At 37.0% G+C, this 16042-nt stretch overlaps 1 protein-coding gene across 3 annotated transcripts; it reads right to left on the bottom strand.

The window, feature by feature from the left end:
* Positions 1–953: 953 nt before the first annotated feature.
* LOC117212503 (sialin) lies at positions 954–16013 on the bottom strand. Of its 3 annotated transcripts, none has more exons than XM_033457392.1 (12): positions 15499–16013; positions 9667–9735; positions 9025–9083; positions 8632–8843; positions 7050–7286; positions 6817–6901; positions 4436–4656; positions 4067–4216; positions 3865–3997; positions 3624–3779; positions 3459–3544; positions 954–3162 (listed from the first exon to the last, which is right to left on the bottom strand). In XM_033457392.1, exons 2-12 carry the CDS (start codon positions 9708–9710, stop codon positions 2938–2940), a joined length of 1608 nt encoding a protein of 535 aa, XP_033313283.1. In that variant the 5' UTR covers positions 9711–9735; positions 15499–16013; the 3' UTR covers positions 954–2937. The 3 variants fall into 3 exon arrangements, with proteins under 3 accessions (XP_033313283.1, XP_033313284.1, XP_033313285.1); XM_033457393.1 differs by lacking the exon at positions 15499–16013 and adding an exon at positions 12376–13070; XM_033457394.1 differs by lacking the exons at positions 9025–9083; positions 15499–16013.
* Between the last annotated feature and the right edge of the window lie 29 nt (positions 16014–16042).

Here is a 16042-nt window from a genome sequence, read left to right as displayed (position 1 = left end):
AATTTTCAATATTACGCGACTTATACCATTCACGTCTTTTATTTGGATCCAGTTACTCTTATCGAGTTATAACGACACTGGATTAGAGGTCCAGGATGCAGCTTCTAGACGCAGATTTTCGCTCATCACGCAATTGTTTTTGCGCCTGCTTCCATAGGTGGTAATATAAACAAACTGAGGTGAGATTGATCCAATTGTGATTCCTCCGAGTAGCCAAATTTCACGACTGCGTCGTATTACGATGGTACGATATCTTTGGTAGATTAAACGCGAATTCGGGTGTGGCAATCGGGAATTGATTTTCGTTGAATAAATTCCACGTTATGTGTATTAAGTACTCTAGGGGCGAGAAACTGAAGAGCTAAAAGCTAATTTAAATATAAATTGGAGAATGTGTTGTTGACTATTTTTAACACGTATATCTATTTTTCAAATTGTGAAAAATCGTGTAGCCATATTTTTGCTTATTAAAAGACGCAAATACCCATTTTACGAGGATCCATAAATCTCGCCAGTTTTCGTTGATCGGTTTTTAGTAACAAACGAGTTACCGAACTATTTACTTTCTGCAATACGATATCTATTCTCAATGAATACCTCCAGCAAATATCGTCGCGATATCTTGAGCACATAAAGGCCTTTTTTTCGTTTTTTGTCATATTCACCAGGTCGTTTACATTACTCTTATCATTCGATTGCTTTTTTTTTTTTTAGAAAAAGGTCCATTTTTTTCGAAGCTATCAACGTCAACATGTATTTGAAGACTTCGTTTATTATCCGATTTATCTTAGGATCAGAGTGCGATAATTCAATATGACGCAAACAATTGTTGATATTAATTGACTCAACGACAAAAATTATACAGAATTTACGTAAATAGAATTAATATGAAATTTTGAATTGGTAATCCCATGATTCTGAGTCAGCAAGGTTTCACAATTAAGAATGCGGTGTTTACTGAAATTATATGTAATCATATATTTTTATCATTTATTTTTATATCTGTATCAATAATTCGTGCCATGAATTTCGTGGCGATCGATTGATCTGCTTACAAAATAACATGTGATTTGCTTAAAAAAAAGACGCTCATGGTCCATCGATATTATCAAAACTTTTGAAGACCAAAATTATCGAGATTTTATGCATGCTGTGTTTCATGCGGACAGTGTGTCGACTCAACTTTAAATTACAAACAATTCTGGAATTACAATTTCCGATCGCGCCAATAGCACACGAGAAACACGAAAACGTATACGTAGGTTACTCACTTCTCAAATAGAAGATAAAGCGGCTGTTTTTCTACGCGTGTAGTTCGTGTTCATTTTGTACACGTATTAATGCGAGGGGCCGCTTTCATTTTATGTTTCTGCGCAATATATAATCTTTAAATTTTGCGCAAAGTATGTAATATGTATTTTTTAATTACTCGTTCCCTACAGGTTAAGTACTCGTGTTTAACTTAATGTACTTATAAATAAGAAAGAAAGAAGTATGGCTCATCGTAATCTAAACGACACCAATATAAAAGTAATTAAAATTACAATACTTGCAAAATATCGTCCCTTAATAAGATATACATTACACGAATGGAATCATTAAGTATCAAGCTAAAAGAGAGCGCGACAAATTTGTTCTTTTACATAGCATTTTTTCCTTTCTTTGTTTGAATACATATCCATTTTTTTAAATGTTAAACTTTTTCAGTGAAATGTGACTAGTAAAACGTTAAGTGATATAAAGTGATGAAACTAACATATCGTAGAACGCAAGTACCATTTTTAAATTCATTTAATGAAAGGAAACGAGAACCGTGTACTGATTGCAAGGCATCAATTAGTATAGTGTATATAATTTCTTCTGTCTTCCCTTTTTTCATTTTACACATTATACTACATTTATTCCACGGTGTATTTAACGTTCAACATTCGTGACGCTCCTGCGAACACTGCATAAGTACAAATTACAAGAAATCTTTAGAAACAGCTTATTTTCTTTCCTTATATCTAACAGGTTACTAAAATATCACCGGCAAAGTTGTAGAGCGAAATTACTTATCACGATAATTTCTTAATTACAGTTGAACGATTTTACGACGGAACGATGTAAAATCCACTAGAGCATGTGATAATATTCTTTATGATAAAAGAAAATCAAAGTTATGAACTTCACAGTTAAGTCAACATCAAGTCTCAAGTAGAGAGAATTATTTCAACAAGTACGAATGTAAAGAGCAACGGTTTCCAAACAATTAGGCAAGCTCGTATATTATCAAAAAATCTAGTAACATCAGTCTTCTGTTCACAAGAACTTCAATTCAGAGTTGCAAATTGAATTCAATTATTGTTCTATATATAAACATTTTAGTTTGAGACTGACAAATGAATATTACATTTTCGCCAGTTTTGATTTTAGAAACTGTTGCTTGGACGAGATCTATTTCACCCGATAGGTGGGATACGAAGGAAAAATTTGATCACAGAGACGATGCGCAGAAAGAATGATCATTTCTGACCGCGAGAACTGAAGCTGATGTGGATCGACATATCGCTTTTGTGCTTTCACTCTGGCATACAACTTTCCGTAAAGTCAAACGCAAGAAGGAGCGAGGAGAACCGAAGCGTTTGCGCATTATTCGACACATTTTCATAAAAATATTCTTTGAAACATTACAACGTATATTACCCTGAGTGCTATATCATTTCTCTCTCGATGCGGACCAACTACCAATTCTATTTACATAGATACAGAAATATTACGAAAAAAATAGACATATTTCCCATATATATACGTACGTATGTACCTATATATGTATATAATCTTAAATTGCCTCTCATTCAAGAACCAACCAAAAGAGTACATATTTATAGCTGTTCAAAATCTGAAACACAGCTCGCGTGCTTTCTTTCTCTGTTCAACGAGTGAATGCCGATTATGTTACGCTTCCTCAGAAGTATTTGATCGGGATTTGACAATTTTCCCGTTCTTTTCCGGTGATTCGTTTAAAGGCTGAGAATCCTCTTGAATGGATTGTGGATACTTTTGGTCGGGATAGTTCCATGCTTGGATGTCACCCGTACCGAAAATCTGGTATACGATATAAGTGCCACATGCGACGCATGCAGTTACCCCAAACACTTGCCTCCAAGCGTCGAGAGTTTGCTGTGAAGAGAATTCTCTGTTATTTTTCCATACGGAGACTAATTGTTGCAGATATTGCGCGAGGAAACTAGGCTTAACCTCTTCATGAGTAGGTGATTTCTTTATAGGTATATGATAAATGTATAGATTGAAAGCTTACGAACGAAGAGTTCGTGGATTATTACAAGGCGAAGGAGTTAAGACAATCCAGGAATATGTAGAAAATCTAAATACGATTATTCATCTTACGCGAGGGAAATTTATATGGAAAGAATGAAAGGGAGCGGGACTTGAAATAAAATAAAATGTTCACTTACGCTTTTTTCTGTGAGAAGACCAGCCACGATCGGAGATAAAAAACTGGCGGTCATGTGAATTGTCTGTGCAAATGCTAATACTGGACCTGGTACCAAAAAGTTATACGATAAAGAGATGTTTTACAGGATATAATTCGTAAGATTGACTTTTAATTTGTGACTTACCAGCAAAATTTGGTGCGATATCGACGATGTTGGCCATCGCCCCTGCGTAAGCAGCAGTGATCAGAGTAACAGCTATGAACCACACCACTAAAACGAGAACAATGTTGCAGCCCAGGTAGCCGATCAACACTAACATTATTCCGGGAATTACTTGCGCTACGGAACAAACAATTCCAATGTTAATTGATTCGTGGTGAACAAGAATTTTTGAAGTTTGAAGTGGTCTTCATTGAATACGTACAAAAGGCGGTAAAAACTTTCCTGACATTCGTCAACGACAAAATCTGTCGCGTCATGAGAACGTCAGCTATATAACAGAAGGCAACAGAGCTGAAGTAGCTACAGATAAACGGTAAACCAGACAGCACTCCATTCTAAAACAATAGCAAAATTCATAATAAGATGATATTTAACAAGGTGTGAAGAAAGCGTTTTAAACATACCGCTTGGATGCTGAATCCTAGGACTGTCTTCATGTACATTGGTCCAGATATAATGAAGATGTAATGCACCCATATCCTTCCAAATGTGGTAATCCCAATAGACCATGCTGGCCAGGATCTGAGAATGAAACTCCACGGAACCGGCATGCTCTTCGAATAATAAAAAATTCGTTTAATTAAACACAAGTTTGGAATCATTAGCATGGAGCCTACGTTTAACTTAACGAATTTTGAAAAATGTAAGCTTACAATTAGAGAAAGCTCAGTTTTTCAAAATTAAAAAAACTAATCGCAGGTCCAGTAGAAAAAGTAACAGCAAATTTTTAACCAATAGAGTAATTTTTCGCAGTGGCGAAAACAACTACTTACCTCGCTTGCGTGAACTTGATTTACTACGCTGCCTTGTATGTATCGTAGCTCCTGCTGAGATATTCTGGGATGCGCAGCTGGCGTATCGAAGGCGAAGAAGTACCAGAAAAGGCACCAGACGGTACCGATGGTGCCGGTCGTATAGAAGACCGCTCTCCATCCAAAATGCGCGATGATGAATCCGCACAGTGGATAGGTTATCCCAATGCCGAAGCTGAACCCTGAATATAGATATCTAGATATTAGGAGTAGCTCACCCCACGACCCGGAAGGAAGCTGAAACATGATGCTTGTCGAATGGCTTCGCCTTGGCTCGTGTACGATTCATGCGTGGCGACGATCGCTCTTCAGCGGTGGCGTATACATATACAGCGTTTCACCCTGTAAAGCGATTCAAGTAGAGACTTAGTATGACGGGATGAGGATGAACGCACGTGACGATGCTGGCTACAGTGGGACAATGAAACTTCTATACCTGAAAATATATCAAGAGCCAAGAGCAAAGTGCTACGATCCTACGCGATATCGCATATACGCATATTATACCGACATTCTTCTCACTGTATATTTTCAATAACATTTCGATTCATTGGAACGATCAATAGTATGTCGAATTGATATGCCAAGGAAGTTCACGTAGATTTATGTTTCTTTTCTTTAAAATAGGAAAGTATATTTGTCCAATTTTGCAGAATGAAAAGAACCAAATGGTAAGACCGAGTGTTAATTTCATTTAACATTTTGCACACGTATGTACTTCAAAAGTGACACAACTTAAACAAGTTTTTTGGTAAATCGAGAAACTATTTAAAAGGTTACAGAAAGCTATTCAGTAAACACATAATGTTTGTAGAAAAAAAAGAATCCAAGGAGCATTCTTAACTGTTGAAATCTATCTTTGATGGTTTTGATGTTATCGCAGTACTGGATCAATCTGTAGAAAGACTTCCTCCGATTTCAGTGATTTTTAGATACGTTGTAGAAATGGATATTCCGAGAAACTTCTTCCTATATATATAAACGCTGAACTCTCTTAATTTTTGAGATATTTGCAAAAAAACTACCGATATCACTACACTGAATTCTGCCTGTAACTGTGCGTCCGTGGCAGCATATGCGTCAGCATCGGTTTGACGATCGTGTCATTCAAGCGAGCCCAGCGCTTATATACACTGGAAGAAATTGTTCAAAATATCGATTTCCACAACCTATTAAAAGATCATCGAGATTAGGAGGAAAATCAGTCCTTTCACAGTTTCATCCACACCTGAATAACATATTTTGAAATATATATGCTATCGAGTAACAATAAATTTTGCGAAATATTATTCTTTTCATCGTGCAAGATTCGATAGAAACTGGATCGTTTTGATCTCTTGAATTTCTTTCAAGATAATTTTCTTTATCTGAAATCGAGCCTTGATTATTAACATGGTACAGTGTTTCATGGAAAATAATATGATCTTCCGTCCCTCTGCTGATACGTCAACTCGCTTATATCAATCGTAATCAAAAAATAATGATTATATTACGTGCGATCAGCAAAATAAAAGACATTCCACACGGGCGATTTGTGTAATCGACAACAGCAGAGAGATATTGCACGCACCAAGGCTAGGCCGTTCAGACGCGAATGAAAACAAACGGAAAGAAAAAATAAAGAAGACGACATGAAACATCGCTATATGTTATATCGTTGCGTTACATAAAAAACTATTATCGATCGTTTCCGGGAAAGTTTGAGTGAGAAGGATGATAACTGTATCGCTCGATCGTGAATAGAGGCGTGTACGAGATTCTCCGAGGCGGCAGAACTAGCATAGAATAAAATGGATAACGATGAGAAATATTAGCGTGTACATAAAACATGTTGCCACCGAGCCTGACTGATTCAACCAGCTGGAAGTATACTCGGCCTTTCTCATGCTGTTGAGCGGTTGCTGTTGAGTATACCTCGGTCCGGCGAATGCAACCACGTGGAGCTTAAAAAGCAATCAGACAACAAAATGAAAGAACCGTTTATTGCTCAATAGAAAATTTGACTGACACGCACATAAGCATATCTGTTGGTCCGTGAATTTTAACTGAAAAGAACAAAATCTTTCGTTTATTTCTCTCGTGTTTTTTTCTTTTTCTTTTTTTTTTTCATTTCGAACAGGATAAAATGTGTTTCTCATTCGAACTTCCGCTTCTCGTATTCTGAAAGAAGCGTCAGACCATATTAGTGCATTATCGTTGAAAGCAAAAACAGAAAGAAAGAACGACGAACAGACACGAAATTGAAATTGGATTTATTAGATCCGCGTGATTCCGGCGTCGTGCGTGTTGAAATTTCGCTACAATACACAAGAAGAAAGGTTATTAGCGCCGATGGCACTCACCTTGGAAGGAAGACATGAAACGCGACCGTTCCACTGGAGGAATCCAGTGTCCGACGATGGCGTACATCGCAGGCCACGTGAGTCCCTGTACACACGTAATATACATGTTTCGGACGGTCATAATAACACCGAACATCGATCATCGATCTTCGATCTTCGATCGAATTTCATCTTCATGCAAGATTCTTTATACCTCCATGTATTTCTCTTTTTTATCGTAAAAGGAGACTTACACTAGCAATGCCCTGCATACTACGCAGCGCGATCATAACCCCATAATGAATTTCCGCTGCAGAGGGCATCAGTAAACTACAGATCGCCGTGATCAGCTGCGAACCACCAAAAACTGTCTTCGTGCCAAAGTACTGCGTCAACACGCCACCGACTACTTGTGACAGGATATAACACCAGTAGAATGAGCTACTAATGGCTGACTGTATGGTTGGACTCCAATCAAATTCCCCTTGATCCTGCGTAAAAAGATAATATCTGTTTCTCATTTTATGAATACAGTTTTCAATACTGTTTCTGCAAAAAATTCCATCTGAGATTAGGCATTATATAGGGTGAATCAGTAAGAATGATCGCCTGACATAACTCGTAACCTATTGGCCTTATCAAGAAATGTTTGAAATAAAATTCATTGTATTCGATGGACCTAATCGGGTGAATATAGTTTGATTTTTCAATATCTTACGCTTTTTGGGATATTAAGGTAACCTGCAATTTTTTAAACGATGCCGTATATTTGTTTTAACTTTAGTCGATCCAGTTGGACATTCTCTACAAGAAAGTTTGTAGACCTATCTATACCGAAAGGCCATTAGTTTACCAGATATTTTGATTACAATTTCTCAAATTTAATGTATGAAGGGCGAAGATAATGTTAAAATACGAATACCGCTTCGCGTCTTTCCTTGTTTTTTATACGTTAAATTTGTCAAATTAATGCAATTAATTGAATGCTAAATTAATTTCTTTTCTGGTATAAATAGATTGATACTTTTTTATAGAGAATATCCAGCTAGATCATATATATATATAAACAATATTTAATTCAGCAGGCCTCTTGAATACATTACGTCATATTTCGAACAGTTTTTGTATACAGCCAATAGGTAATGAATTATTTAAGGTGATCATTTTTACTGACTCATTTTGTAAATGACAGCGCCAATCGGTTGTAATTATCACCGAATTTGATAAACTTTGATAAATTATCACGATTACGTAAAAAGGTATATACTTTGTGAACAACCTGTCTAATTACATCCGATATATAGTAAGCGTAACATGATATCAGTTTTAATCACCATGTCGATTGCAACTCGAAGGTGGTATTAGCCGCGACAATTAAGTTTTGTTTTTAATAAAACTTCGACGCTTTTCGCGAATAGAATCGGCCACGTAATATTACGTGGACAACATTTCTAATCTCCTGGTTAAGATCAATCGTAATCGATGCGATCTACGTAACGCAATCATGCTACGTGCCGCCATTACAGCAAAGCATCTATCGAACTATGGACTTCTTAGAAAAAAAATCAACATTATAATTATATGTATGATGTTTCGAAGATTCGACATGACAAAAATAAATGAAGAACTTTATAAATTTTAATATTGTAGGAGTTCCTTTGTGTGTAACTGTTCTCTTTGAAGGTACATTTCAAGAAACGATGCTCGTTCGTAATAGACGCATACGACCTCGACTTTGTCTCGTTAATTTTGCAATTAAAAAGACATTCGCGTGGCGCCAAGTGGCTCAAGAATCCACACGATAAACGATTTCTCATTTATCCATAATGACACTACCTCAAGTCTGATCGGTGTGCTGTTGTTGGTGAACGATGTGCTCGGCGTTACGTAACAATACTGGGACGTCACCGTAACATTGGTATCCGATGTCGTGGATGGTGGTTTCACCATCGCCACCATGGCGATGTTGATATCGTTCCTCATCATGAACGAGACCGTGAATCCCGAGAACGACAGCATATAGAGCACCACCCGTGCCGGCACCAGGTCTGGAAATGCGAGCATGCTCTGTGATCCACGTATCATCGCCCTAGCTCGAGCTTTTTAAATGCTCTCTTTCCCCTTTTCTAACGATTCGACATTTTTTTTCACACGAAACTCCTACTGTATTTCACAAAATTTTATTTTTTTCTTTTTTTTTTACGTTTGATAGTTTGAAGAGTCCTTTACCTCTCAGTTTTCGCAGGCTGCAGGGTGATCGTGTCTTATATATGGTATGATCTTCGTATCTGCGTAATAGATACAATTGATATTTTTATATAGAAACCAAGGAATCAATTGAGTTATAGAGAACGAATGAAGGAGACAAAAAAAAAAGAAAAGAAAGAAATGTCTCGACGTCGACGGTTATATGCCAAATGGGATCGAAAAAAAAGAGTAGATTCAGATTGTCGACAACGAGACATCCTAGCGAAGGGAGCTGTTCCTTCATTCGTTTCTTTGTCGCACTTTTTGGATACTCGGAATCGTGTTAAAGAGACGTTTCTGTCCATGCAAAAATACCAGTCCAAGAAAATTGATCAAAGTGAATCGAAGGAGGAAAATATTTTCTCAGTCGGCGTGTCTGACAGGTGGCCGTCCGAATTTACTTATTCTTCGCTCTTAAAATAGACTCGGTCTTCAGATTCGTCCTTTCTCTCTATGCTATTGTTCGTGTGACGTAAAGATACACGACTCGCGGCAAACAATCCAGTTTAATGACAGTGGATATTTAATGATTAACAATTACAGTGTCGTACTCATCGACTCGATGTTACAATCAACCACGAGCTATTCTGTTGCATCGACGAGTAAAAAAATTTGCATTCTTACCTTTGTGAGTCTTCCATCTTTATGCCGGTTGATAGCTGTTCCATTGAAAAGTATCTGGTCGTGGAACACCTGCGATTCAGAAAAAGAACGTGAAAAAATTAAATCGTAGATATTTATGAGATTAATTAAAGATCAATCAAAGCTATCTCCTGATGTCTAGATAAATTAGATCTTAATCAAATTATATTATACGTTAATAGCGCCTGGGCGGTTGTTAGAAAGAATTATGCAGTGGTAGATCACCGGAACGTTAATAAGAATTAATAGACATCATTACACTACGGCTAAATTAGACATTATTAGGCAATTATAGGCATAATTAGGTATTTAGGCATTATATTCATTCCATCTATATCGTCATTATCATACCACAATCAGACTGTCTATTAACCGATTAACGTACATAATCGATTCACGTGAAACTGTGCAATCGTTTATCTACGCACTTTTACATCGATCACGATACAATGATATAGCAATTTCTCGCAACGCATCGATCTATAAAGATTTATTACATTTTTATGTAACTTCCTCACGATTATACATTCATCAAGATTCCTTGTCCCATTCGCATAACAATTACACATAATTCGACTGCAATTATATAAACGCTGTACATAGTGGCAGTTACTGGTTCTAATTAACTTCGCGATTATTGCTTCAATGTTCCCTGGTAACAATATGCGTTTATTTTTTTGTCTCTATTTATCTTTCTTTCAGATAAAAATAGATACGACACAAAATGAATATGGAAATGGTATTTTGCAAAACATATGTAAGATGACAAACGAAGCCCGTTTTCGACTTCTTTTTACGTAACGATTAGTTTTCTTGACTAGCTTATGTCACGCGTCCTTATTAGAGAAATGGGATCGATAAGGAATGAAACGTTCAGAATTTAATAGTGTGCTTGTTAGGACACGATGAAATTCCGACACGAAGCTCATATACGCGGCATCCGACGAACGCTATTCAAGATCCACCGCCCTCGCGAATTATCGAAAGTTGAACCGCTAGACAAGGCAGAAAGCTTATGCATTGGCCAACCGCGTTGAAATATTCTTTTCGAGGAAACGTTGCCGCAGTATTCCTGGGAACGTTTTCTCAAATTGTATTGCGCTTTCTGTAATGACTATGTAAAAATCGTGTACATAGCATCCTCGCACTTAGTTTGTTTACGATGAAACGATTTTAATTGAAATCGCATTAAAGAATAATTGAAGACAACTATATGAAATATATTAGTTGACTAACAAGAAGTATATTATATATATATAATAACTAAACTATTATAAATATATTACTGACTACTATGTTAGCATAATTTCTTCGATAACGATATATCTTTTGATTAATTCACAAGCACAGTGATCCATTATTTGTTCACGACTAGCTCGGCTTACTAGAAAAGAATGAAAGCAATAACATTTAATGTCGTATATTTTTTGTGCCTTTCTCAGCGATCAGATTCCCGCATGTGATTCATTCCACAAGTGCATTCTCACAGGAAGTATACTCGTACGTAATAAGCTACAGTATTGAAATCGCGACGAGTTTTCATAATATCTTTGTTCCCATACAGAGTGCCTAATAACACATGCTCGAGTGACATAGTCCTGTTATCTACTTTTGCATGGGTTCTGCTCTTCTATTGATATTACACAATCGAGCATTATTGACAACAATCCTTCGTTACATATTATCACGATGTTTTGTGCTTCACGGTGGGACAATCCACGATATAGCATGCAACTTGGGTATCGAATCAACCTGTATCGCGTGGATCATTTCTGCGTCTTGAGTTACGATTAATTAATGCGAATAGTTCTTTGAATTTCTAGCTGGACTGATTATCATATTCAATTTACATTCAGGTTATAATTTTAAGAATTGCTTTTATGTGAAATACAGATGTAGACGAAATGAAATATTTGTTTTTTTAAATTATCTACAGCTGTGAATAAGCAATGTCATCAAAATCTTAATCGCGGTTCCTTCTGATATTGTATTATCTTTGTGTCAAAACTGCTGAAATAACATCACTTGGCTAGTTGATTTGAAAAATTCATGAGACTCCGGCATCTCGAAGCAGGATAGTGATGAAGCGAAAAAATTTGCAAATTTAATCAAACAAAACTTTGCTATTCGTAGAAATTGTTTCCAGTTTTCACGACATCTGTCTGCGAAAAATAAAAGAATATTAAAGGAAATCGAACGGAATACTGAATAAACAGATACGTAATCGCGTCCATCGTAATCTAATTCGATTACAGGTCTATATTAATAATATCAAATGTAAATATTTGTACCTGTACGTAAGTATGTCTGTGTTTGAGGTAATCTCAGAAATTATTTAATCGATTTGTAATCGTACATTTGTAAAAGTAAATTTCCTCCAGGTGGATACAGGCTATATTTTACTACGTTTATTCTTTAGGGAACCAAGCAATGAGCACAAATGCGACGCAAATCGGATTAACACAGCTTTCTATTATAAATTATATCTATCACATATAAAGTAAATTAATTATTACCTAAACAAATAAATTATTTCTACTTCGCGATTCTAAATTCACTGTAATTTATTTCTTAATTATTTTTATTATAGAAATAAGAAATAATTATTTCTATTATAAATTACAGTGAATTTTTAATCGCGAAATTAAATTCATATTAGTTCTTCGATGAACCGAGAGACAGGCTACTTACAGCGTCGAAACACGTGGCCAATTCAAGTCTTCTTGATCAATGTCCGCTCTTGTCGACAGTATTTACACCGAAACGATAAATCCCGGATCAACTTCCAAAGAAGTAATGAGTTCGGTGCCACGAGCACACCTATACTTTCCACAGCAACGTTTATGCTTTTAAATGGTTCACCTCTTACTACAAATGATACGAAGGCGAGCGCAAATAAATCAACACTATCAATTTGCCCACTCTCATTGCTCAAGTAAAATAATCTAACAGATTATTGAACGAATCAAAATGTAATAAGTTTGAAGATTATCCAATTAAAATTTTTATCGTAGATTCTATTCTTGGCGATGAAATACGCAAATCTACGCAACGATAATAAATACTCAGTACAATAGAATACACACGAAACAATAGAGGTTACGAGTTACAGTTCGAAGACTCAGGTCGAAACAAAACTAAAGAAAGTCTCCGACTGATAAATACGAATCACAATACTCGATGACTGGCGACAAGAAGCAGAAAAACTAGAGACGTCAACAAACACAGAAACTAGAGACGTCAAGAAGCAGAGAAACTACGAAAGAGTCGAAGGAATCATCCCGGACGAGAAGAACAGCCGACACTGAAAGGCGACCAGACCACGAGGCATTGACTATCTTCCAGGCCCCACCACCGCTTCGTTTTAATCGACTGTCTGTCGGGTAGGAAGTCCGCAAGGATTGCAAGCTCACCGCGACCGAGGAAACCTGACAATAACGATGACATTTTATGTTATGATAGCTCGACTGTTACATAGTGGAATAGCGTTGAGATGCTCCTCCCTGCCCGGATGTCGTATCAACGCGATCAAGTAAACAATGTCCAATACGACAAAGAACAATAGGTGTTAATTGGAGTTTGAAGGCGAACCATGCGACCATTCCAGCTACTTATTACTTTTCATTATGAAACTTGATGAAATTTGTCGCCACTCGCGCATCGTGGGGCCGATCTTGTCCCGAGTCCTTTTGCGTTTAGAGAATCACTAGACGTACAATAACGCACGACCGCGATTGGTCGAAATTACACTCGTAAAGTATAAAGAAAGTAGTTAGTATATATGAAACATGAAGAGAGTAGTCAGTAAATCAGTTGGTTTGACATAGAATTGTATCCATGCCTTTGTTGCAGCGACCGTTCCTAATTTTGTAAAACGAACACGTGTTTCGCTTTCGAACTGGAACAATTTGAAATTGAAAGGCCCGTATGTATTGTGGCAATGCGCATGAACTAAACACGCGATTAACAAAGCGAAGAGAATGTGAGTTTGCTCAAATGTATTTTGCATGCATGAGTCTTCCGGTATGGAAATGCTTGAAAAATAACAATGTTGAAAATGAAGGTAAAAGGGTAGAGGCGTAGATCAAGCATTAGGAAACGTTACGATTATGTAATATGCGTATATGTATATATTTATTTATTTATACTATGACAGAACCTTTTCAAATATTTGATATATAAAACTTATTCTGTTTCCTAATAAGTTATCAATGGTACGATAACATAAGAAAAAGGAGGGAACACGACCGTTGAATTTTTCGAGATATCGACATGATTCCGATGAAAAATGTTCTTTTTCGGCCATACTTGAACGCCACGAGCGGTGTTCGTGAAATCGCAAGGTCGTCACTATGGAGCGGGTCAATTTTCGCCGATCGATTAACTAACCAACCGACTACGTGGAAGGCGTGCTATTCGTTTGCTTTCTGCGTTGGATAGATCATTATGTACAACAGGTGTCACTCGATGTTTCATTTCATATGCGCCATGTCATCAGAAACTTTATGCGCCAAATCGATTATAATCGCCAAACGACATACGGTTAATAAGAAATGCACTGTTAGCATTTTATAGATGCTGTAATATATTTATTATCAAACACTACATAGTAAGGGTGTTTGTGTAAATATTCGTTGATGTAACAATAATATTTATTTTCACTAAGTCTATAGCTGCACGTTATCCTTAAAACTTTTCTATTTTCTATTAACATATTTCTGTTTTTCATAATTGATCTGGATCAATAGAAGCTTTAGAAACACAGCGCTTCATAACTAACAAAATCTGTCGCAATAAAAAAGCAACTGTAAAAAATTATTGATAATAAAAAAGCGTGAAGAGGGAAAAAGATAGGATTGTTCCTCAACTTTATCAATTAAATATCTGTTTGAAAACCAAACCCGATTATTGCACGAGGAGGAAGAAATATTTATACGCTAAAGTTTGTTCTCGGTCGCATTAAGCTTAATTATTTCTTAGTTGACCCTATTAAGCTGTATGAGTAAGACGGGTCGCACAATTCGTTCCATGGAAATTCTTGAACCGGCCGGCGCGGCATCAAATTAGACATGTGACTAGTTCTCGTGACATTATTGACTGACCTCAATTCTCCGATTTATCGGTTTCCAGAAAGCAACATGTCTATTTGCTTATCTAAGTGACGGAAAGTAAACACGCACACATGCAACATGGAGCTTGTATTATTGAAACATTACAGGAACACGATCTTCAAATTCTCTTGCCTAGTTAATTTCACACACAGTTATCTCGTTCCTGTAACTGACGTAAGGGATTTCATGCTGCAAAAAAAATGAAGGATTAGGAATTATAAATGTATACAAACTGGGATTAAGATTGTGGAACATTCTGTCTAGTTATAAATAAACACCTATGCTTCAATAACATACATACGTACATAATGAACAATTTATAGGTACTGAAACATTCGAGAATATCGTGTATACAGCAAGACCGGTAATCTCAATAATCAACGCAGCAGTCATAAGACGATTGACACGTAATTAGTCTGTTACGAAGGTGCCGCAGGTTACATCATCCAAGATATCGACGACCATGGAACTAATTTCGTTTCATCTACTAATCGTTTGATATAAATAAAAGTTCTCGAAATATAACTACTGTGTCAATAGTTCGACGGATTCTAACCTCGTCGTATTGACGCTTGCCCGTGATTTCGAGGTTATGTCCGTACGAGAACGGTGTTCTCGGAACGGATGCGGCACGTGGCCGTGGCCTTCGTAGTCAGAAAGGAGAATAGGGGAAAGAAAATAATCGATCGTGATAGTAACTCACCCCGGTCAGGTTTACTTCCGGCCAAGAGTTGTTGAGTTCCGCGGTCCTCGTTCTGATTCACATTTTTAACCGAGAGCGGACGTTCCGCCAAGCTTCACGCATTCACCAACATTTCTTTGGTGGCAGAAGAGATCGTGAACACAAGAACTTGGAACTGACATTCGAACGGAACACACGAAACACACGTTCACCTACACAGCATAGAATCACGGTGGCAACGATACGGCGTTTCTGGAAGGCTCGTTGTACCGAGGCGTAATGATCACGTGACGCAGGCGCGAATACGCTCGCGCAGCGATCGATTTGAAACCGTTGCGTCGTCGTCACACGGCGCTGTGTTCTCTTCTTTGCTATTATTGCTCCAAATCGAATCACGAAACGTCCATCATCGATTTTGTGCCCGAATGACGTAGATGCGGAGGTGTTTGAGCGAACAAGGTTGAAAATGAAATTTCATTCTGTCATCTAACGATCGATGACGTAATATTTCTTTCGTGCTTAAATTATGACTGGGTATTAATAACTCAAAGAAAAGAAGGGGAAA

This window comes from Bombus bifarius, unplaced genomic scaffold (assembly GCF_011952205.1).
Source record: "Bombus bifarius isolate JDL3187 unplaced genomic scaffold, Bbif_JDL3187 scf7180000008307, whole genome shotgun sequence".
Classification (NCBI taxonomy): Eukaryota; Metazoa; Arthropoda; class Insecta; order Hymenoptera; family Apidae; genus Bombus; species Bombus bifarius.
Note: the sequence above shows the minus strand (reverse complement) of the source record. Positions and strands in the feature narration are given on the sequence as shown.

Excerpts from the sequence above, each read along its gene's own strand:
- LOC117212503 (XM_033457392.1), bottom strand. The coding sequence starts at position 9,710 with ATGGAACAGCTATCAACCGGCATAAAGATGGAAGACTCACAAAG. Across the intron at positions 8,844-9,024 it reads CAGCCTGCGAAAACTGAGAG|ACCTGGTGCCGGCACGGGTG; the intron begins GTAAAGGACTCT and ends TCGCATTTCCAG. Across the intron at positions 6,902-7,049 it reads GTATGCAGGGCATTGCTAGT|GGACTCACGTGGCCTGCGAT; the intron begins GTAAGTCTCCTT and ends ACGTGTGTACAG.